Source organism: Oryctolagus cuniculus (genome assembly GCF_964237555.1).
Source record: "Oryctolagus cuniculus chromosome 16 unlocalized genomic scaffold, mOryCun1.1 SUPER_16_unloc_1, whole genome shotgun sequence".
Classification (NCBI taxonomy): Eukaryota; Metazoa; Chordata; class Mammalia; order Lagomorpha; family Leporidae; genus Oryctolagus; species Oryctolagus cuniculus.
In genome coordinates this window covers 3608125-3629456 of record NW_027208201.1, presented here as the reverse complement: position 1 = coordinate 3629456, position 21332 = coordinate 3608125, and the positions used below count along the sequence as shown (strand labels likewise).

Sequence of the window (21332 nt, the reverse complement as noted above, 5' to 3'; positions counted from 1 at the left end):
ATCCGCAGGCAGCATATTAACGAACACCTGCCCCAGTGTAGATCTTATAAGAAAACAAAGGTGTAAGTAAATACAGGGGCTGGCTTTGTAGCTCAGTGGATTAAGTCACCTCCTGCTATGTAGGCTCCCATCTGAGCGCTGGTTCAAGTCCAGGCTGCTCCACTTCTGATCCAGCTCCCTGCAAATGCACCAGCGAAAGCAATGAAGATGGTCCAAGTATATGGGACCTTGCCTGGCCCAGCCCTGGTCATTGTGGCCATTTGAGAAGGGCTCTGCCTATATACATAATACATAAATCTTAAAAAAATAAAAATTCATTTTCTCAGTCACACTAGCCAAGTTTCCATGCACTTGATGGCCACTTTTGACTGGTGACCACTGAATTGGTCACAAATAGTTCAGAACTATTGCATTGCTGCAGAGTTTATTGCATAGAACTCTTTTGTTGCTCAAGATTTATTTATTTGAAAGAGTTAGAGGGAAAGAGAGAGAGAGAGAAATCTTCCATCTACTGCTGTGATGGCCAGGGCTGGGCCAGGAGCCTGGAACTCCATCCGGGTCTCCCACGTGGGGGCAGGGGCCTAAGCACCTGGGCCACCCTCTGCTGGTTTCCCAGGCGCATAAGCAGGGAGCTGGATTAGAAGTGGAGCAGCGGAGGGACTTAAAACTAGTGCTGGCATTGCTGGTGGGGGCTTCACCTGCTGCAACACAACGCCGACCCCTGGATGGAACTCTTTAACAGCAAGACTCAGTAAAACAATGTACCCAAGAAACAGGGAGAGGAAAGACAAATATTGTGGATAAAGTTCAGAATGACAACAGAAGCAACATAAAACCCATAAAAAGTTGTAAAAGACAGCTCTGCTAATACTTTCAGAACTATTATTTATTGATTCGAATTGCTCGTTTTATTTAGTTTATTTCCTTTGCAAGAAACTGAGACTCTGGGTTTGCCCTCAAGAACAGCGAGGCCTGTTACCTCCTAAATTCCTGAATCGCCTGTAAAATGTAAAGGAGCATACTTCGAAAATCTTGTGGGAAATACGAGCAAAAAAAAGTTAGCTTATTGTGGTGCCGTAGAACCTGGGAGTCCACACGTTTCCCATAAAGTATCTGAAGACCCCAGAAAAGCAGAGTAGGCAGGAATGTCGTTTTTACAAAGCGACCCTTAGGGTGAATTGCCCAAAATGTGGAAATCGCTGTGAGGAAAACCCCTAAAAATAACGTGCAAACAGCGGTCCTTCCGCCGCAGAGGGCAGGATGGCACCTTGGCTGCTGCCCCCCGCTTTGGGCCCCAGCGGGGCTCAGAGCCTGGGTCACTGCCTGCCTGGCTGAGCCCCTCAGGACCCGTGTCCAGCTGCACAGGGTGGGACCCTGGGCGTCATCCGGGCTCCCGGTGAGCTTCGGGAGCCAGCCTCTTCCTCCTGCTCCCTGGGCCTCCACCCCAGAGCCAGGAGGGTGGCCCCCGAGGGTGGGCCTGCCCGTCGTCCTTTCTGCTTAGAGTCTCCCGCCGCCCTTGGTCCTTCCTCGCTGGGCCTCCGGGCTCCTCTCCCTCTGCACTTTCACCTTCGTCGGCCCTGAGCCACCCCTGGCTTGGAGGCCGCGATTCACAAGTCGGCTCCGCCCCCGACCCCGCTGCGCACCTACTGGGGGTGAAGCTGGCACCGCGCGACCCTAGACACCCCCCCCCCCCAGTCGCAGGCGCTGAGCGCGGTCCGGGTTCGAATTCTAGCCCCGCCGGCCGGGAACAGATGGGAAAAGCCTCGTGCGTCCCGGGGTCCCCTCCCGTCACGGAGATGGCTTCTAATCAGGGGTCTCGGGAGCCGACGTGGGTTGCCCGCTGTGCCCCTGCCTCAGTTTACCGGAATCGGTGCCCGCGGCCCCTTGTTCTGTTTGGGTGACTGGGGAGCGTCCCACGGCCGCTTCCCCGGGGGTGACTCGGGCAGCCGCCGTCCCTCAGCCGCCCCTCAGCCGCCACGCGGTGCCACATCTCTTTCCCGGGCACACGCCCCAAGTTCGCGTCTGCCCCAACTTTCCCCAACGTCCTGCCTCGCACGGTCCGGGCCCGCTAGAGGCCCTCCAGGGGCGCTCCCCACCCACTCGCGTCCTCCGGTGCCGACCGCCAGGCGGCGCTGCCACGGCCCCATTGCTGGCGCGGCCAGCGCAGCCTCGCGCGCGCGCGCCCGGGGGGCGGGGCCAGCGCGCGGCAGCTCGCTCGCCCATTGGCTCATGGCGAGGGCGGTGCTGCGGACGCCGTCAACGCCCGGCCTGGAGTCCACGGGGCGGAACGCGCCGCGGGCTTTGTGGTGCGCCGACCTCGCTAGCTGGCTGGGGGCCCTGGCACGTCTTGGGCCCGCCTCCCGCCGGGGAGTGGGAGGGAGAGACACGCACACGAAGTCGACCAATCCTGGGGCTGCCCTTAGGGGCGCCTGTCTCCCGCCCCCTTCCTGGCATTGGCGTGCACCGTAAGTCTCCGAAGAGTTCCGCAGATGATAGTGGGGCCTCCCCCGTGGACGCATACAAACACACGCGCACTCCTTGATCTTCCCCCCTCCCCACATACTAAGAGCCGACCAATCCTGAGGCGGCCGTGGCGGGCTGGCCCCTGCCCCCTCCCCCCGGGACTCCTTGGCTGCGCGCGCCGTAAGTCTCCAAAGAGCTCCGCAGCACCGGAGCGCGGCATTGTTGTGGAAGCAGAGCGGCGCCTCCGGACTCGCGCCGTTGACCGCTCAGCCGCCACTGAATCGTTCCTGGGTCCGAGGGGAGCCGAACCCCCAGGGTCAGGGTCCGTGGCCCGCGTGGGCGATGCGGGCTTCGAACGTGAGCTCAGCCGATGGCTTCTCGGAGAGCGATTGGCACGGGGACGCCGCTCTTCCGTTTGGAAATTTCTGGAAAGTAGCCATTTTTGGACTAATCTTGAGGTGTTTGGTTTTATTTTTTTTCCCGCCATTTTAAAACTGGAGAATCCTGGAGCGAGGCGCTGCTGCTGTGGAGACGCTCCGTAGTGGCTTTGCGTCTTCTTTTACTTTTATTTTTTCTTCAGCTTTTTTCCCCCTGTTTTGTGTTTATAACCACACGCCCACTTTCTTTACATTTTTTTTTTCTAAAAATGTGAAGCTGAAAAATTTTTTTAACACTATATCCACTGGGGCACTCCCAGATGGCCAGGATGGGTGGCCTGGGGCGGGAACTCTATCCAGGCAAGGCCCAGGCACTGCAGGCTTCCTGTTGCCTTGCAGGTTCGCGGGAGGGGGAACCCGGGGTCAGGAGCCGGCGCTGGGACTCGAACCGGGATCTCCCACATGGGGCGGGTCTCTCAGCCCACTGGGCCGCGCGCTTGCTGCTGAAGAGGTTCTGACTGCGGTGTTTAAGTGCGCAGGCCACATTTTCGTATAGATTTCAGGGGGCATTTTAGGGGTGTCTCATAGTGACACCATGGGGCTCAGCACACAAAACACACATCCCTGACAAAAATAAGTTATAGGGGCGTAGGGGGTAAAGCCTCAGCCTGGGACACTGGCATCCCATGTGGGCACCGGTTCGAATCCTGGCTGCTCCACTTCCCATCTAGCTCTCTGCTAATGGCATGAGAAAGCAGTAGAAGGTGGCTTAAGTGCTTGGGCTCCTGCACCTGCGTTGGAAGACCTGGAAGAAGCTCCTGGCTTCTAGCATTGAATTGGCACAGCTCTGGCCATTAAGGCCATTTGGGGAGTGAACCAGCGGATGGAAGACCTCTGTCTCTGCCTCTCTATAACTGCCATTCAAATAAATAATTAAATCTTAAAAAGTAAGAATTTTTCTTTGTATTTTCTTATACCCTGAGATTTCCACTTTTTTTTTTTTTTTAAAGATTTATTTATTTGAAAGGCAGAGTTAGAGAGAAGGCGAGACAGAGAGAGATCTTCTGGTTCACTCCTCAAACGGCTGCAGTGGCTGGGACTGGGCCTGTCTGAAGCCAGGAGCCAGGAGCTTCATCCTGGTCTCCCACGAGGGTGCAGGGGCCTGAGCACTGTGGCCCTCCTCTGCTGCTTTCCCAGGCCATAGCAGAGAGCTGCATCAGAAGTGGAGCAGCCAGGACTTGGACCAGCGCCCATTTGGGATCCTGGCGTTGCAGGCGGTGGCTTTACCTGCCACGCCACAGCACCTGCCCCTCACTTTCTTCCTCTCTTCCGGGTGTGGGACGTTAAAGGGGTGAGGATAGTGCTCCCCGGAACTTCTGGAGGACTGGAGTGGCCCTGTCTCCACTGTGCTTTGCTGCTCCTGCAGGTAGCAGGTTTCCTGTGCCCTCCCTCTGCATTCCACACATATTTGTTGAATGAATGAGAAAGAATTGGAAGTGCCAACAACTTATTGAATAGTCCATAGAAGAACAAAGCTGTTATGAAAACACACTCCGCCCTCAGCCCTCAGGTTCCTGTGTTGATTTTGCAATGAGTCAAAAATGCCCTAAAGAGAAACTGCAAAAGGTCTCAGTGAGCCTGTTGGTGGCTCCTCCTCTTCCTCCCCCACCTCTCCCTCCTCCTCCTCCTCCCCTTCCTCCACTCCCTCCTCCTGCTTCTAAGATTCCTTTATTTGAAATTCAAAGTGATAGAGGGGGAGACTGAGAGAATCTTCCATCTGCTGGTTCACTCACCAAATGGTGGGCTGGGTGAAGCCAGGAGCCAGGTGCTTCCCAGGCGTCTCCCAAGTATGTGGCAGGGGCCTAGGTGCCTGTTTGCTTTCCCCAGGCACATTAACAGGGAGCTGGATCAGAAGTGGAGAAGCTGGGACTCGAACCTGTGCTCCCACGGGGGATGCCTGTGCTGTGCCTCAAAGCTGGCCCCGCAGCTCTTCTTGTATGATAGCTGTTGGCAGATCATGATACGGATCAATAACATTCGCGTATCGTATGTATTTCAGGCACTGGCATTGTGCAGTGGGTTAAGCTGACGCCTGTGATGCCGGCATCCCCTAGGAATATGGGTTCTAGTCCTGGCTGCTCCACTTTTGATCCAGTTCCCTGCTAATGTCCCAGGAAAGCAGCAAAAGATGGCCCAAGTCCTTGGGCCCCTGCATGCACATGGGAGACCCGGATGAAGCTCCTAGCCCCTTAAGGGCTTAAGCTTGAACCAGCTCTGGCATTTCATAGTGAAATCTTTTTCTGTTCCTCTGCCTTTGAAATAAAAATGAAAATAAATGAACAATTTAAAAAGCAGGTACAGAACAGTGCCATCATCGTCTCCCCAGCCCCTGTCCCCAGATTCCCCCGTGTGCCTTCGCAGCGTCCACAGTTCCAGCCCCTGGTGACTGCAGGGCAGTGTCCTTTGTCACGGTGGTTCTGCCTTTAGTGGGAATCAGGCCGTCTGTGACGTCGCCTGTCTGCCTCTGGCCTCGTCTGTGGGCGTCTGATCGCCTGATCGCTTCCTGGCTTTGTCTGGGCTTTGTCGGGCCTTTGAGGGAAAGAGTCCATCTTCCAGCCCAGGAAATGGGCCCCTTCCTGTTCTCACTCGGGCCTTGGCAGACTGCAGGGTCTCAGGTCATTGTTGTCTGCCTTAAATATTGCTTCCTGCAATTGAGCGTCCCCACAGAGAGATGAGGGTGATGATGATGATGATGATGTTAATAATCACGCCCTGTGCAGGTGGCAGGCGTGCGGCGGCGGTGGGGGTTGCGCATCTGGACTGAACATGTGCTGGCTTTTTCCTGTCCTTGTTCCCTGAACAGCACAGCGGTACATCGTGCGAGGCGTTCTCAGTCATTGTAGGTTCCATGCTGATGGAAGGGGCTTGAGCATCTGCACAGCTTGCCGTCTGCACGGGTCCTGGAGCTCAGTCCTCCCAGATCCCAAGGGGAGAGTGTACCAGTGATAGCCCCAGTGGTGGCCCCAGTGACATAGCCGGTCAGAGTGTGTGTCAGAGAAACCTGTGTTTTGCTTAAAGTCTCATTTAGTTCTTGGGACAACCTTGAGAAACAATGGCCCATTAAGCCCATTTACAGATGAGAAAACTGAGGCTGCTATTATTCTTTACAGAATCCTTTTTTTTTTTAAAATTAAGTTTGTTATTTGAGAGGGAGACAGTATTTTTTTTTTTTTTTTTTTTTGAGAGAGAGAGAGAGAGAATCTCCATCCACTCATTTATTCCTCAAATGTTCCTGACGGTTGGGGCTGAAGCCTGGAGCTGAGAACTTATGTGGGTGGGAGGGACCCAAGTAATTGAGCCGGTACCTGCTGCCTCCCAGGGTGCGCATTAGCAGGAAGCAGAGCTCAGAACTGCAGATGCCCTCCTTGCCTGTTAAACCCCCCCCCCTCCCCCCAGACAAATGCTTTGCTGCCCTGTGTCTCTCCGACTCTATCTTCGGTGACTTCCTGTTGGTGGCCTGACACCTGCGGGCGGGTGGGGGTGGGGTGAGGAAGATGCTCCCACCGTGGGAATGCCCTCCTCCCTCAGGAGGTAGTTGAGTGTTTAGGAACACTGCGCTGGGGCGGGGGCTTTGGGCATTTAGGGAGGCGCCAGGGACGGGGCAGGTGCTGCAGAGGTGTGACCGATGCTGCTCCTACATTGCCTGGCTTCCGCGTCCTCAGCCAGGGCTGCTGCAAATGCAGCCTGGAGCCGGACCGAGCCACCAAGCCTCTGTGTTTCTGTTTTCTCTGCAGTGTGCCCGACCATCTGTAAGTCGCACGGCTGCACCGCCGAGGGCCTCTGCTGCCACAGCGAGTGCTTGGGCAACTGTTCCGAGCCCGACGACCCCACCAAGTGCACCGTGTGCCGGAACTTCTACCTGGATGGCCGGTGCGTGGAGACCTGCCCGCCCCCCTACTACCACTTCCAGGACTGGCGCTGCGTGAACTTCAGCTTCTGCCAGGACCTGCACAACAAGTGCAAGAACTCGCGCAGGCAGGGCTGCCACCAGTACGTCATCCACAACAACAAGTGCATCCCCGAGTGCCCCTCGGGGTACACGATGAACTCCAGCAAGTGAGTCCGGGGTGGGTCTGGGGTGGGCGGTGCGGAGGGCAGGGCGTGTGGGAGTGGTGATGGGAGCTCACGTGGTGGAACTCTGCAAAGCCACAGCTAACTGGCTACGAGCTGGGCTGGCGCAGGTTGAGGTTTGCCTGTTAGAGCATTGTGCAAAGCCAAAATCAGCTGCTGTTGATCCCCCACTCTGGCAGGTGACGTGTTTGGGACTCTCAGATATCCTCTTTTTTTTTTTTTCTTTTTTAATATTTATTTATTGAAGGGCAGAGTGATAGGGAGAGACAGAGAAAGAGATCTTCCATTCACTGCTTCACTCCTGGCCAGGACTGGGCCTGGAATTCCATCCAGGTCTCCAGCATGGTGGCAGGGGCCCAAGCACTTTCCCAGGCAGTTTAGCAGGGAGCTGGATTGGAAGTGGAATAGCCAGGACTCAAACCCATGCTCTATGGGATGCTGGCATGGCAGGCGGAGGGCTGACCCGCTGCACCACCACGCTGGCCTCTCTCACGTATCATTTTTGCCTCCTGTTTTTGACCTGGGCTTTGATGTAGGAGACAGCATTACCTTCTTCTTGAGAGGCACAAATGGTAAATGTTTCCAGCATCGTGTCCACTGTCTCTGGGCTTGCCATGCTTAGTTAGCATCAGAGCAGAAAGCACAAAGCCAGCAGTCCTGGCTCTGCCCCCAGACACTCCTCCTGGCCAGGCCAGGGCCACAACTGAGGATTTCACGTCTTCCCCGGGAGGAAGGGCTGTGCATGGTTCCCAGCGCTCTGCTGCCCTGTGAACAACAGGACGGGCCAAGTTCCCCAGCGTCTGGGTGCGAGGGAGCAGGTTTTCCCTCTCTTGGGCCGTGATTCACAGTATGTGTGCACATCGTAGGCTCCACCACTGCCCAGCTAGCTGTTGAGGTGAGTTATTTCAGTGCCTGGGCCGTAGACTGACTTCAGCAAACCCATTTCCTGGTTTTTGTGTTGAGTATTTTTTTTTTAATACACCACCAAACAACATAAAAACAAATCAGAGATAGACGCATGTCCAGAGACCTTGAGCCGACCTGCTTACGCAAAAAATCTTCCTCTTCAGACTTGTGAATCAGCCAAGCGAGTGTGCTTTGGTGGGAGATTTTTATTTCCCGGGGTGGAGAGGGCGGGAAGGGAAGGAATCTTTATTTCATTCCTCTGGAGTGTGTCTGCTGGGTGTTTGTGAAGCCCGCAAGTACAATGTGTGTCTTCTACTTGTTTGTGATAAAAATCTATCGAGTGGCTTTGCTGGCCCAAAACAGGCCTCTCCGAGTGACCTCTGCATGCCAGGTGCAATATTTTCCTTTTCCTCCTTGACTCATTGGGAACATGACCGAATTCCTTTTGATTCGTTTCTGCTGTTGCTTGTTTGAAAAGAAGCGTGGGGGAATTGACGTCTCCTGGTGAGATGTTTGTCTGCAAGACCTTGGCTTTCAACAGCTAGGCGTTTCTTCTGTTTACTGCCACCAAGGCCGAGAACCTCCCTCGATGATCCTGCTGTGGCTGCTGTTAGACCCAGAACTGAGCCCTGAGAAACTGGCCACGCGCCCTTCTGTGCAGGGACCGTGACTTGGACGCAGGGCTGCCAATCACGGCGCACTGCAGCAGTGTTTGACTTCATAGGTTTTTTTTTTTTTTTTTTAAAAAAAAAGAGTTAATATTTTTACTTTTGGAGATTTGTTTTTAAGATTGATCTATTTTAATCGAAAATGAATTTTGATGTGAGTGGAAGGGGAGAGGGAGTGGGAAAGGGGAGGGTTGTGGGTGGGAGGGACGGTATGGGAGGGGAAGCCATTGTAACCCATGAGTCGTACTTTGGAAATTTATATTCATTAAATAAAAGATAAAAAAAAAAGATTGATCTATTTGTTTGGAAGGCAGAGTGATATGGAGACGAGGAGAGAGGGAGACAAAGATGGGCACACAGAGATTTCTTCCATCTGCTTGTTCACTCCCCAAATGATGCCTGCAACAGCCAGGGCTGGGCCATTCCAAAACCGGGAACCAGGAACTCCATCTGGGTCCCCCACATGGGTGGCAGGGACCTGAGCATTTGGGCCATCATCACCTGCTGCCTCCCGGGCACATTAGCAGGGAGCTGGATAAGATGCACAGGTCTTGAGCCAGGACTAGAACCAGGTGTTCCCATGTGGGTTGCAGGCATCCTGAGTGGTGGCTTAATTTACTGAGCCACAGTGCCCTGACCCAAAGACTCAAACAAAACCCAGGCCCTCAGCGCCATAGCTCTGTGTGTCCTACTTTCCTCCCGGAACCCCTTCCCCCCACTGCCTCAGTCACACAGACTCTGCCTTCAACTCCCCAAGTCTGTTCTTTTTGCTCTGCCCTGGCACCGGCTGGCTCCTCTTACCAGAAGCTTTTGGTTCTCAGAGGCCTTGCTGCTCCTCGTTGTCGTCCAGGTTGCAGCTTGCAAGTGATGCCCTCAGTTAGCTGCCCTGTTTGTCTGACCACTTGTCTGAACCAGCTGTTCATCTGCTGCCAGCCAGGGTGTGCATTAGAAGGGAGTTGGAGTTAGGAGCAGAGCTAGAAGTTGGACCCCGGCCCTCCTGTCGGGGATGAGGACATCCCAGGTGCTCACATCTTAACTATGGTGTCCAAGTTATCTGTGAGTTCCTGCCTACATCACAGTAGCTAACATCCCATTGGACAAAGCAGGCCGCACGGCCATGCCCAGATTCAACAAGTGGGGCAATAAACTCTGCCCATTACACAGAACGGTGGCCATTTGTAGTTTCTCACTGGGCAGGTAGATTGCCTGCAGCTCCGAAGAATGTGCTTGGCAAAGTGCCAGAGAGCAAACACTTTTCACCCCTGAGGCTGTGTGTTGGTGCTGTGGCAGCTCCATATGAAAGCCAGCAATGCTGAGACCCCAGCTGAGAGATGTGGCTGTGCTCTGGTAGTGTTGTTTGCAAAACAGGTGGCTGGCTGCGTTGGGCTTGTGGGCTTTGGTTTGCTAACCCCTGGCTTAGAGCATCCCTTGTCACCTAAAGTGTAGAACCCATAAAAGAAACACTTGGTCCCTCTTCTGCATGCAGCCCAGCTGTCCTCACACCAACTGGGTCTCCTGAAGTATAATTCAGACACTGACCATCTGTTGGTGTCAGCATCCATGAAGTCAAGGCCCAGGCCTCTCCAGGACTGGCTACACACTGGGGGTCCCCAGGCCACCTGCTCTGCTGACCAACTGGCTACACATCTGGGAGTTCCTACAAGCCCTTGATGACCCATTCACTACGATGACATAGAAGTGAAATAAACTTGCTATATTTGCAATTGTAGCTTTATTTTTGATTGGATTTATTGATTTTTTTGAAAGAGAGATAGAGAGAGAATCATCCACTGGTTCACTCCCAAATGCTCACAGCAGCCAGGGCTGGACCAGGCTAAAGCCAGGAACCAGGAGCTCCATCCAGGTCTCCCCCACATGAGGAACAGCACCTGCTGCTTCTTAACTATGGTGTCCATAGTTAAGAAGTGGACACCATAGTTAAGATGTGAGCACCTGGGATGTCCGCATCCCAGACAGGAGGGCTGGGGTCCAACTTCCAGCTCTGCTCCTGCCTTCCGTTAGCAGGAAGCTGGAATTATAGGCAGTGCTGGGACTTGAACCCAAACATTCGGATATGGGATGTGGGCATTCCAATAGGTGTCTTAACTTCTGCACCAAACACTTGCCCCCGGTTCCAGTTTTATTACAAAGCATACACGTAGGGCAAGGTTCAGGACACCACTCACTGCATCACCCTCTTGGCACATGGGTGGGAGTGCCTGCCAGGGGGCTCCGTTGAGCTGTGGTGCAGACTTTCTGTTGGGGTCTTGTTGTGTTGGCAGCATTGGTTGGTTCACTGCTATGTAACTGGACTCCACGTTCAGGTCCCCTGCTCCCTTCTCCTGAGTCAGGTTGGGGAGAGACTCAGTCCTGTACTCCCTTGGTTATTTTCCTGTTAAATGAGTCCCATCCTGAAGCTCTCTAGGGTCACTACAAGGCTCTCCAGCATCCACTCCCCAGATGGCCACAACACCTGGGGCTGTGCCAGGCTGAAGCCAGGAGCCAGGAGCTTCATCTGGGTCTCCCACGTGGTGGCAGGGACCCAAGCACTTGAGCCATTTTCTCTGCTGCTTTTTCCCAGGCCATTAACAGGGAGCTGTGTTGGAAGTGGAACAGCCAGGATTCAAACTGGTGCCCATATGGGATGCTGGCAACGCAGGCAGTGGCTTTACCTGCTATACCATACTCCTAAAAAACATGCCTACCATTGCGGGGAGGTAGGGAATTCCAAGGGTTTGGAACTCTGTTCAGGAGCCGGTACAAAGACCAGGTGCAGCCATCAGTGGGTGGAGCCCAGGGGTGCCACTCCACATTCTGTAATGATGCACAGGATAGCCTCTCTCCACCACTGATTTGAGTACTTATTGGCCCCAGATCTCAGCAGTGCTGAGGTCAGGAATCCTTGCCTTGGGGGGACAGCAAAAGTCCCATCACTTGGAATCCTACAGAGCATGCCCCTGGCCTTGTGGGAGGCACCACACACACCCTGATCCCTCTCGCTCTCTGCTTCTTCCTCAGCTTGATGTGCACCCCGTGCCTGGGCCCCTGTCCCAAGGTGTGCCACCTGCTAGATGGTGAGAAGACCATCGACTCGGTGACGTCTGCCCAGGAGCTCCGAGGCTGCACCGTCATCAACGGCAGCCTGATCATCAACATCCGAGGAGGCAGTGAGTGCCCTGGGCCAGGATGGGGGGCCTCCTGCTGGGCTGTGCTGCCCGAGGAGGCAGCCCAGTCTGTGCTATGCATGCCCAAGGCTGGGGGGGAGAGCCACGCCCCGGCCCCACCTCCTCTGAGATTCTTATTGTTGGTAGTGGTGGTAGTGGGGCAGCATCAGAGACCAGGGATATTTTGTTTTGTTTTGTTTTGAGTGTATAAGAAACAGAGTTGATGTAGTTCAGCAGTGTTTTGGAGGCTGGAAGTCCAAGATTGGGAGGCCTCTTGTGTTTGGTGCACACACAGGGCTTCCTGGCTATGTCCCAAAGTGAATGGGATTGTCATGGTGATGAGAGCATGACAGACAGGAAGCCAGGGTGATGCAGGGGCCAGGCATATCCTTTTTAAAAAAATTAATAATTGGCTGGTGCCGTGGCTCATTAGGCTAATCCTCCGCCTTGCAGCGCCAGCACACCGGGTTCTAGTCCCGGTCGGGGCGCCGGATTCTGTCCCGGTTGCCCCTCTTCCAGGCCAGCTCTCTGCTGTGGCCAGGGAGTGCAGTGGAGGATGGCCCAAGTGCTTGGGCCCTGCACCCCATGGGAGACCAGGATAAGTACCTGGCTCCTGCCATCGGATCAGCGTGGTGCGCCGGCCGCAGTGCGCCAGCTGCGGCGGCCATTGGAGGGTGAACCAACGGCAAAGGAAGACCTTTCTCTCTGTCTCTCTCTCTCTCTCTCACTGTCCGCTCTGTCAAAAAAAAAAATTAAAAAAAATTAATAATTAATTAACTAATTAATTTGAAAGGCAGAGTTATAGAGAGGGAGAGATAGAGCTCTTCCATCCATTGGTTCTCCCCTCAAGTGGCTGCAATGGCCAGGGCTGGGCCAGGCCTAAGCCAGGAGCCAGGAGCTCCATCTGGGTCTCCCATTTGGGTACAGGACCCCAAGTGTTTGGGTCATCTCCCACTGCTTTCACATTAGCAGTGAGGCTGGATTGGAAGTGGAGCAGCCGGGGCTCGAACCAGTGCCCATGTGGGATGCTGGGACTGCACACAGCAGCTTAACCCACTGTGCCACAGCACTGGCCCCTGGCGTGCCCTTTTGATGATGACAGTCTTGAGAGCAGCAACTGGGGATCCAGGAGAACTACATTAATCCCTTCCTAGACCAGTGTCCCCAGTAACCTACCAGCCTCCCACCAGGCCGTGCCTCTTAAGGGTCCCATCTACCAGCTCCCAAACCTACCAAACAGCTGGTCCCCTGGGGACTGATTCCAACTGCACCCAGACCTTAGCATTCCACCCTAAGTTCCTGTCTGTCTCATAGTCATGCAAATTGCAGTTACTCCGTCCGCAGTCGTCCCAGTGTCTTAACTCATTCCAGCATCACTCAAAAGTCCAAAGTCTCATCTGAGACTCCAGACAAATGCTTTTCAGCTGTGAGCCTGGAAAATCAGAACTCAAGTTATGTACCTCCAAGGTACAGCGGAGAGCACCTATTCCTAAGGAATGTGTGTTTTTAAAATTTATTTATTTGAAAGGTAGGAAGAGAAGGAAAGAGACACAGAGAGAGATCTTCCATCCACTGCTTCACTCTCCAAATGCCTGCAGTAGCTGGGGCAGGGCCAGGCTAAAGTCAGCAGCTAGGAACTCCATCGGGGTCTCCCACATGGATGGCAGGGACCCAAGTACTTGAGCCCTCAGTGCTGCCTCTGGGGGTTCATATTAGCAGGGAGCTCGGTCAGAAGCAGAGCCAGGGCGGGAAGCAGGCATTGCAGTGTGGGAGGTGGGTGACCCAAGCAGTGTCTTGACCACAGCATGGAACACCTGCCCCAGGAGTCTGCATTTTGAACAAGCAGGCAGCAGGCCCCCTTGCAGATGTGGGGACCGTGGGTGCAGAAATCCCATCTTAGACAAAAAGGCATTCTTTGGTTTATCATTCAGCAGGCACTTACTACTGAGTCTTCACACTGGCAAAGCCCCTGACACGATGCTCTTACAAGCCAGCACGTCCATGTGTACGCTGACCTCGGCTGTGGTCTCTGCTAGGAAGGAAAGCAGAGCAAGTCCTTGGGTGGAATATAAGGGGCCAGCATTTTTTTAAAAGATTTATTAGATTTATTTTATTTATTTTTATTTGAAATACAGAGTTACAGAGAGAGGTAGAGACAGAGAGAGAGGTCTTCCATCTGCTGGTTCCCTCCCCAGATGGCTGCAATGGCTGGAGATGCGCCGATCCGAAGCCAGAAGCCAGGAGCTTCTTCCGGATCTCCCACATGGGTGCAGGGGCCCAAGGACCTGGGCCATCTTCTACTGCTTTCCCAGGCCACAGCAGAGAGCTGGATTGGAAGAGGAGCAGCCGGGACTAGAACCGGCGCCCATATGGGATGCTGGTGCTTCAGGCCAGGGCTTTAAACCCCTGCACTGCAGTGCCGGCCCTGCATTTTTGTTTTTATATATAAAGCACCTTATAGCAAAAGTACAACTGTCTCTCATTGTCCATGAGGATTGTCCTGGACCTGCTCTGAGACTGAAATCTGTGGCTACTCTGGTCCCTTATGTAAAAATAGGAGGGTAGTATTCCCGCAGAGCCCCCAGAATCCTCCTGTGGACTTTAAGTCACCTCTAGATGACTCGTGACACCAGTGCAGCGTCAGTGCTACGTGCATTGTCGTGTTGCTGTACTGTGCAAGAAACAGTGCGCACGGGTCCCGTCTGGAGGCAGCTTCTTCGCCTGAGTGTTTTCCATCTGCAGTTGGTTGAGTGTGTGGATTTGGAAGCTGTGAATGTAGAAGCCTGAGTGCATTCAGCTTTTCAGGCTGGCTCATTGCGGTCCTAACCGCTCAGCTCTGCAGTTGCAACAGGAAAACAGCCGTGGACACGCGCCAGCAAACTGGTCTGGCGCTGCTCCAGTCAAATGTTCCTTGCACAACTGGCTGTATTTGGTCACTGGGCTAGAGTTTGTCAACCTCTGAAGTATAGAATAAAGGAGGTTGTTTTTTTATTTAGTTTTTGTTGTTGTTGTTATTTTTAAAGATTTATTTATTTGAAAAGCAGAGTGAACAGAGAGAGGGAAAGGCAGACAGAGACAGGGAGAGACATCTTCGGTCCTCTGGTTCGCTCCCCAGATGGCTACAATGGCCAAGGCTGAGCCAGGCTGAAGCCAGGATCCTGGAACTCCATCTGGGTCTCCCATGTGGATGGCAGGGCCCAATTACTCAGGCCGTCTTCCTCTGCTTTCCCAGGTGCATTAGCAAGGAGCTGGACCAGAAGTGGAGCAGCTGGGACCTGACCCAGTGCTCACAAGGGATGCCAGTATCACGGGTGGCATCCTAACCCACTGTACCACAAAACTAGCCCCCTCCCCTTTTTGCTAAAGATTTGTTTGGTTATTTTACACTATTTATTTATGTGAAAGGCAGAGTGTCAGAGAAGGAGAGAAGGGGTTGTTATTTTAGAGCAGTTTCTGGTCTGGGAGGAAAGCTTTTAGGTGGGGGTGGAGCAAGCCAAGGAGATATATGAGGGAATAACATTCTGGGCAAAGGCCCCAGGACAGCAGTATGCTTGGCCCACTTCAGGAGGCATTGAGACATTGGGTCGTCTTCCAAGCTTCACGGGCACTGAGCAGAGTGTGTTGAAATCACTTGCAGCCCGTTGGCGAGCCCGTCACCATGGGGAATCATGGGAGGATGAAAATATTTCTATAGAAACTCACGGAACATTCTCTCCTCTCCATAGATAACCTGGCGGCTGAGCTCGAGGCCAACCTCGGCCTCATTGAAGAGATTTCAGGGTACCTGAAAATCCGCCGATCCTACGCTCTGGTGTCACTTTCCTTCTTCCGGAAGTTACGTCTGATTCGAGGGGAGACCTTGGAGATTGGGTATGTGGGCCCGATCCTGGGTGTGGAGCTCAGATGTTAATGGCATTGTCCTTTTTTTTTTCCTAAGACCCTCCAAAATGCCCATCTTTTTGGACAAAAAGTCCCTGGCAAAACCTGGGTGGGATGGGTCTTGTCTTAGAAACTCCAAAACGTGGAATTTGCGATGTGGTCATTTTTGGAAACTGGAGAGCTTTGATGCTCTCCCAGGTACTGGTGCTGGAGGCAGCTCAACAGGGACATCCCTCATGGTGTGCAGACCTAGTGGTTGCTTGCATCAGGCCCTTTCTTCCTCCTGATCCGATATAGAATGTACCTGCCCCTTGTTGAGATGCTTACGTGCTGATGGCTCAGTAATTAAAGTGCAGGTATAGTCACTGAGCTGATAGAAAACCTGCAGTCTATCAGGGAAGGTTGCATGTTCTTGGTCTTGGTCTGATGTCTGATATACGAGAGGCTTCGTCTCATTTCTGCTCGGCAGCTAGTTCTTGTCTCCTGTTGACCAAAGCATGCTACTTTGCTGTTCCCTGGACCGGCTCAGGTGCCTCTGGGGTCTTCAGTATGCCCAGTCACGTGCCATCACGGTCTTAGCGTCCCTCTCTCCTCCCTTTTAGACTAAGCTCAGTGATGTGTTTGGCCGCACACAGCAGCGAGCAGAAGCATAGCAGCAGGTGGAAGAGTGACTTGTAGCAAGTCATCTGTGAAGAATTCTTGAGCTAAAATCTCTTCACCCTCGAGCAATTCAACTAATCTTACAGGGATAAGCTCATTATAATGGAATGTATAATAGAAACTAGAAAAAAAAAAAGTCAGCCGACAGTTGAAAGGTTTTGGTGCCTGCATTTGAGCATGAGACTATTTGATTTTTCTTGTCTTCTGTGTCTGACAGTCCGTTTAGTATCTTAATGATTTTGCCTCATATCTTTGATAGCTGTTGTGTGAAAGAGAGAATGCCATTAGAGTGGCAACCGTCTATTCCTTTGTGTAAAGATTTTTTTCTCTGAATGTAGTTTTATGGCATCTGTTGAATAAAATCACTAAGATGAAAAGAAAAAAGACTGAACTCGGATACCTTCTCAGCCATGAAAGCCTGGTCCTCCCCACTCAACAGTTATTTATTGTGTAACAAGCAAGTGGGCGGGAGTGCGGGTGCAGGACTGAATGAGTTCAACTCCGGGCTTGGGTCTGCCATCCTGGAGGCCACCACTGGACGACCAGGTGTGTGTGTTTTCCCATAGAAACTACTCCTTCTACGCCTTGGACAACCAGAACCTGAGGCAGCTCTGGGACTGGAGCAAACACAACCTCACCATCTCTCAGGGGAAGCTCTTCTTCCACTACAACCCCAAACTCTGCTTGTCAGAGATTCACAAGATGGAAGAAGTCTCCGGAACCAAGGGGCGCCAGGAGAGGAACGACATCGCCCTGAAAACCAACGGGGACCAGGCTTCCTGTAAGTGGTCAGCCACTGACCAGAGAACATGGCTGCCCTCCCTCGCCCACCACACTGCCCCCTAGTGAGCCTACTGAGGGCAGCTTTGCTTGTCTGTGTGACTACTGCACTAAATACAGTGCCTGATACTGGATCATGCTTGTAAGCATTGCATAAATGATCGGATGAATGAGTGACAGCTCCTTTTATATAAGGGTGCCTCAAAAAGTTTGTGGAATAGTGGAATTAAAAGAGAAGTTTATTTGGATACAAAACATTTTCACATCTGTGCAGTTGTTTTTTTTTTTTTTTTTTTCATCAGATGTACTTTTCATGAACTTTCTGAAGGCCCTCATAGGCATGGATTATATTTTATTTTTTTTTACAGCCAAATAAACCTCTATTTTTATTCTGTTGTCCATGAACTTTTCTTAAAATTCATTTGAGAGGCAGGAAGAGAGAGAGAGACAGAGACAGAAAGCTCCCATTCATTGATTCACACCTGAAATGCCTAGGAGTTAGAAATTCCATCCAGGTCTCTCACGTGGATGTCAGGGACCCAGGCACCTGAGCCATCCCTGCTGCCTCCCAGGGTGTGCATTAGGAGGAAGCTGGAGTCAGGAGCAGGGTTGGGGCTTGAACCCAGGCACTCTGACAAGGAATGTGGGCCTCTCAGGTTGCATCTTAACGAGTGACCCGAATGCTTGCCCTGTCCCTAGACCTATTTTTCAGGCCTGGTGCCCGTGCCAGGAGGTTCGGAGTTGAATAGCATGCGTGTGTCATTCTGAGTCCTCGGGGATGGAGATAGAAGCGCAGGGATCATATTGAGGGCACATGCCCTTGAAGTATGGTGGGGAGGGGAGTGGAGGTGGAGGAGCAGCAGATGGGGAGGACCTGATGACCTCTGGGCAAGAGAGGGAAGGAGAGAGGCCCAGACAGGGAGTTCCTCAGACAGCAGATCCTTCCTGTGCCCAAGAGTCTTGGTCAAGCCCAGGGGGACTCAAGGCAGTCTCTTGTCTACAGAGGAGTCCCACGTTGGATAGGACCAATCTGGAGCCCTGGTGAGCTCGGGCGCAGATGGGGGCTGTCCTGGGAGGGCCAGGCTTGGCTCAGGTGCCACAGTAGGTCCCTTGGTTGCTGTAGATAGAGGCTGTGTGCTGACTGCATGCTTCTGGCGGCTTCTGAGCAAGCTGCTGGGGCTTCGGCTCCTTGGCTCCCGGCTCCCCAGGCAGAAAGTGGTCCCAGGAGAGAGTTGCCCAGCTTTGTCTTCGCAGGGTTTCGTGGTCTGTAAGCCCCCTGCTAGGGGCTTCCAGAAGCCCAGGGGACAGATGGACCTGGAGAAGTTCACGGTGGTGTAACAAGTGTTTGAAATCCACGCGTGCCTTTTTTCCACAGCATGTGTTTTCCATGAACTTTATGGAGCCCCTCACTATGCGTGGATTTCAATTTTGCTTTTACATAGAATAAACTTACTTTTAAATGTCGTTTTCCCACGGATCCTTTGCAGGATGTCTGTGCACGCCTCTGGGGCGTGTTTATTTGCACACAAGCCGCATCTGCTGCTGTGTCAGGCTCGCAAGCCTGTGTGCAAAACAAACTCATACTGGAAAATCCCACCCTCGGTACCGAGGGGCAGCCAGCCTCTGTGGGCTGGCGTGGGTGCTTTAGGCAGTGGAGTAGCTGGCCAGTCGATGGACTGGTTTGTATGGGGAGCAGGTGGCATGACTGGGCCTTGCTTTCCAGCAGCAGCCTTTCGCTGGGTGATCACACCCAGAGGGGCAGGTGGGGCTGAGACCTGAGAGGCAGGTGGGGAGCAGTGTGCTTCCATCCGTTCTCACACCCTCTCCAGGAAACATGGAGTCATACATGTTTTGGTCTGCAACTATTCAATGCTGACGTTGCCTGTGGTGTGCCTTTGTTCTACTTTTCCAGGTGAAAACGAGCTGCTTAAGTTTTCTTCCATTCGGACAACGTTCGACAAGATCTTGCTGAGATGGGAGCCCTACTGGCCCCCCGACTTCCGAGACCTCTTGGGGTTCATGCTTTTTTACAAAGAGGCGTAAGTAGAAAGATAAAGAGGGGTCTGGTGGGAAGATGGATCATAGCCGTCTGCCTCCTGGTATAAACACCCTAGGGTTCTCTGCAGGGTCTCACCCATCTGTGTTGTGTCCGTATGTAGGCAGTAGCGCCCCCTTGTGTCAAAAGCCTGAGGTGGACACAGACTGAGTGTCCTGCAGCTCTAGATGAACCAAGTTCCTTGGGCGGTGTACATTTTCCCCTCGCACGGCCGCCTCACCCAACATCCTCAGCTGCCAACAGCTCGGTCTGCTGAGAAGATGTTTTTAAATATTCATTTTTAATATTTTCCCAACTTTCACAAAAGTGGCGGACAACTAGACATCCAGTTTCTCGGTTTAACTGTTGCTCAGTGCACAGCCGAACTGAGGTTGTTCGTCCGCCGTCACCACTGTTCAGTCCCCGCCCCGTTCTCGTGCTCCCACACTGCAGCCCTGTGCTTACAGGTAGATGGTGTGCAGTGCCTTTGAGTGTGTGGCTGTGCTGAGATCTCCAGAGCAGGTAGTGGAGGTGGGCGTGGATCGGCGTTCACAATAGCTGTAGTCCTCAACTTTCATCACTGTGATAAAGTGTCAGAGACAGCCCAGCTGCATGAAGGACAGAGGTTCCCTTTGGCTTACGGTTCTGGAGCTTCGCAGTCCCAGATCGGTTTGGCCTCCTTTTTGCTGGCAGAGTCCCGAGGAGGGGGCACAGCGCCACACAGTGAGAGACAGGGATCGTGTGTGGTCTGTGTCCTTCCACAGCCACCACAAGTTGGTCATGGGGGCTCCATCCTCCCAACCTACTTCAGCCCACTTGCTTCCATAAGGGCCCACTTGTAAACGTCAGAACTGGATTTCGTTTCTACCCTGGGAGTGCTGTGAACATAAAATCTGGCAGACTCAGCTGCGTGAGTTCAGGGGCCAGATCATATTTTAAGCATCACATAGCTCCGTCTCTCAGCATGAGAACTTTACACACGTCCGCTCATGGAATCTTGACAGAAACTCATGAGCTGGTTACTGGTGTTACATGTGCTTCTCAACTTAGGATGCGTCCTAGTAACCCAATGGAAATGAAGAATATTGGAAGTTACAAAATGGTTCGAACCTACCTAACCTGAACATTCTAGCTTAGCAACACAACACTCTATAGAACATTCTAGCTACGTGACACGAAACACCACAGAACATTCTAGCTGAGTGACATGATACATACTACAGAACATTCTAGGTTAGTGACACAGAATACTACAGAACATTCTAGGTTAGTGACACGGAACACTACAGAACATCCTAGTTGAGCGACATAGCACACTACAGAACATTCCAGCTAAGTGACATGGCACAGTACAGATCATTCTAGCTCAGCGACACACTACAGAGGGTCAGTTTCCTGGGTGACTGTAGGGCTGAATGCCGCCGCCCAGCATCACAGTAAAGGCTCCTACCCCATAGCACCAGCCTGGGAGATCAAAATCCAAAACCTGAATTATAATTTCCACTGAATGAATACTGTTTTCACACCATCATAAAGCTGGGATATTGTTAGTTGAACCATCGTAAGTCAACACCGGCATCATCATCATTAGTTTATAATTGAGATGTCAGGGTTGGAGGTCCCTTGCCTCTGGTTGTTTCCTGTCCTGTTTTTCTCTGTATGGGTAAGACACAACCTTGTGGGATGTCACCTCCCCAGGCCCCATCTCCAGGATGCTCAGGGTAACAGTTGCACCATGGTCACCGCCTTTCCCTGTGCTGTCTCTAAAGCCCCTATCAGAACGTGACGGAGTTCGATGGGCAGGACGCGTGTGGCTCCAACAGCTGGACCGTGGTAGACATCGACCCGCCCCTGAGATCCAATGACCCCAAGGCTCAGAACCACCCCGGGTGGCTGATGCGCGGCCTCAAGCCCTGGACCCAGTATGCCATCTTCGTGAAGACATTGGTCACCTTCTCTGATGAGCGCCGGACCTATGGAGCCAAGAGTGACATCATTTATGTCCAGACGGATGCTACCAGTATGTGTTTGCTGTCGGCATGGCTGTGCTCACAGTTGGACATCTTGCCTTGGACAGGCTGATGTGGTGTCGTGCGCAGTTTGCTTTTGCATGGTTCATGGCTTCTGAAGGAACCAAGTGCTGAGAAATGGAGTTGGGAGCAGCAGACCCCCAAGAGCATAGCTAGCCATGCCCACCCCACCCCACCTGCAGTGTCCTTTTCCACCGTGTCAAGTGTTTTTTTTTTTTTTAAGATTTATTTATTTATTT

At 52.7% G+C, this 21332-nt stretch overlaps 1 protein-coding gene across 4 annotated transcripts in view; it reads left to right on the top strand.

Moving 5' to 3' along the window:
- Positions 1–21332, top strand: part of INSR (insulin receptor) — a 139448-nt gene that overhangs the window by 69310 nt on the left and 48806 nt on the right. For all 4 annotated transcript variants that reach the window (XM_017337975.3, XM_017337974.3, XM_017337973.3 and 1 more), the window contains exons 3-8: positions 6635–6956; positions 11564–11712; positions 15435–15579; positions 16815–17029; positions 18941–19067; positions 20833–21083. In XM_017337975.3, the coding sequence (XP_017193464.2) occupies positions 6635–6956; positions 11564–11712; positions 15435–15579; positions 16815–17029; positions 18941–19067; positions 20833–21083 (1209 nt within the window). The remainder of the gene's footprint in view (positions 1–6634; positions 6957–11563; positions 11713–15434; positions 15580–16814; positions 17030–18940; positions 19068–20832; positions 21084–21332) is intronic.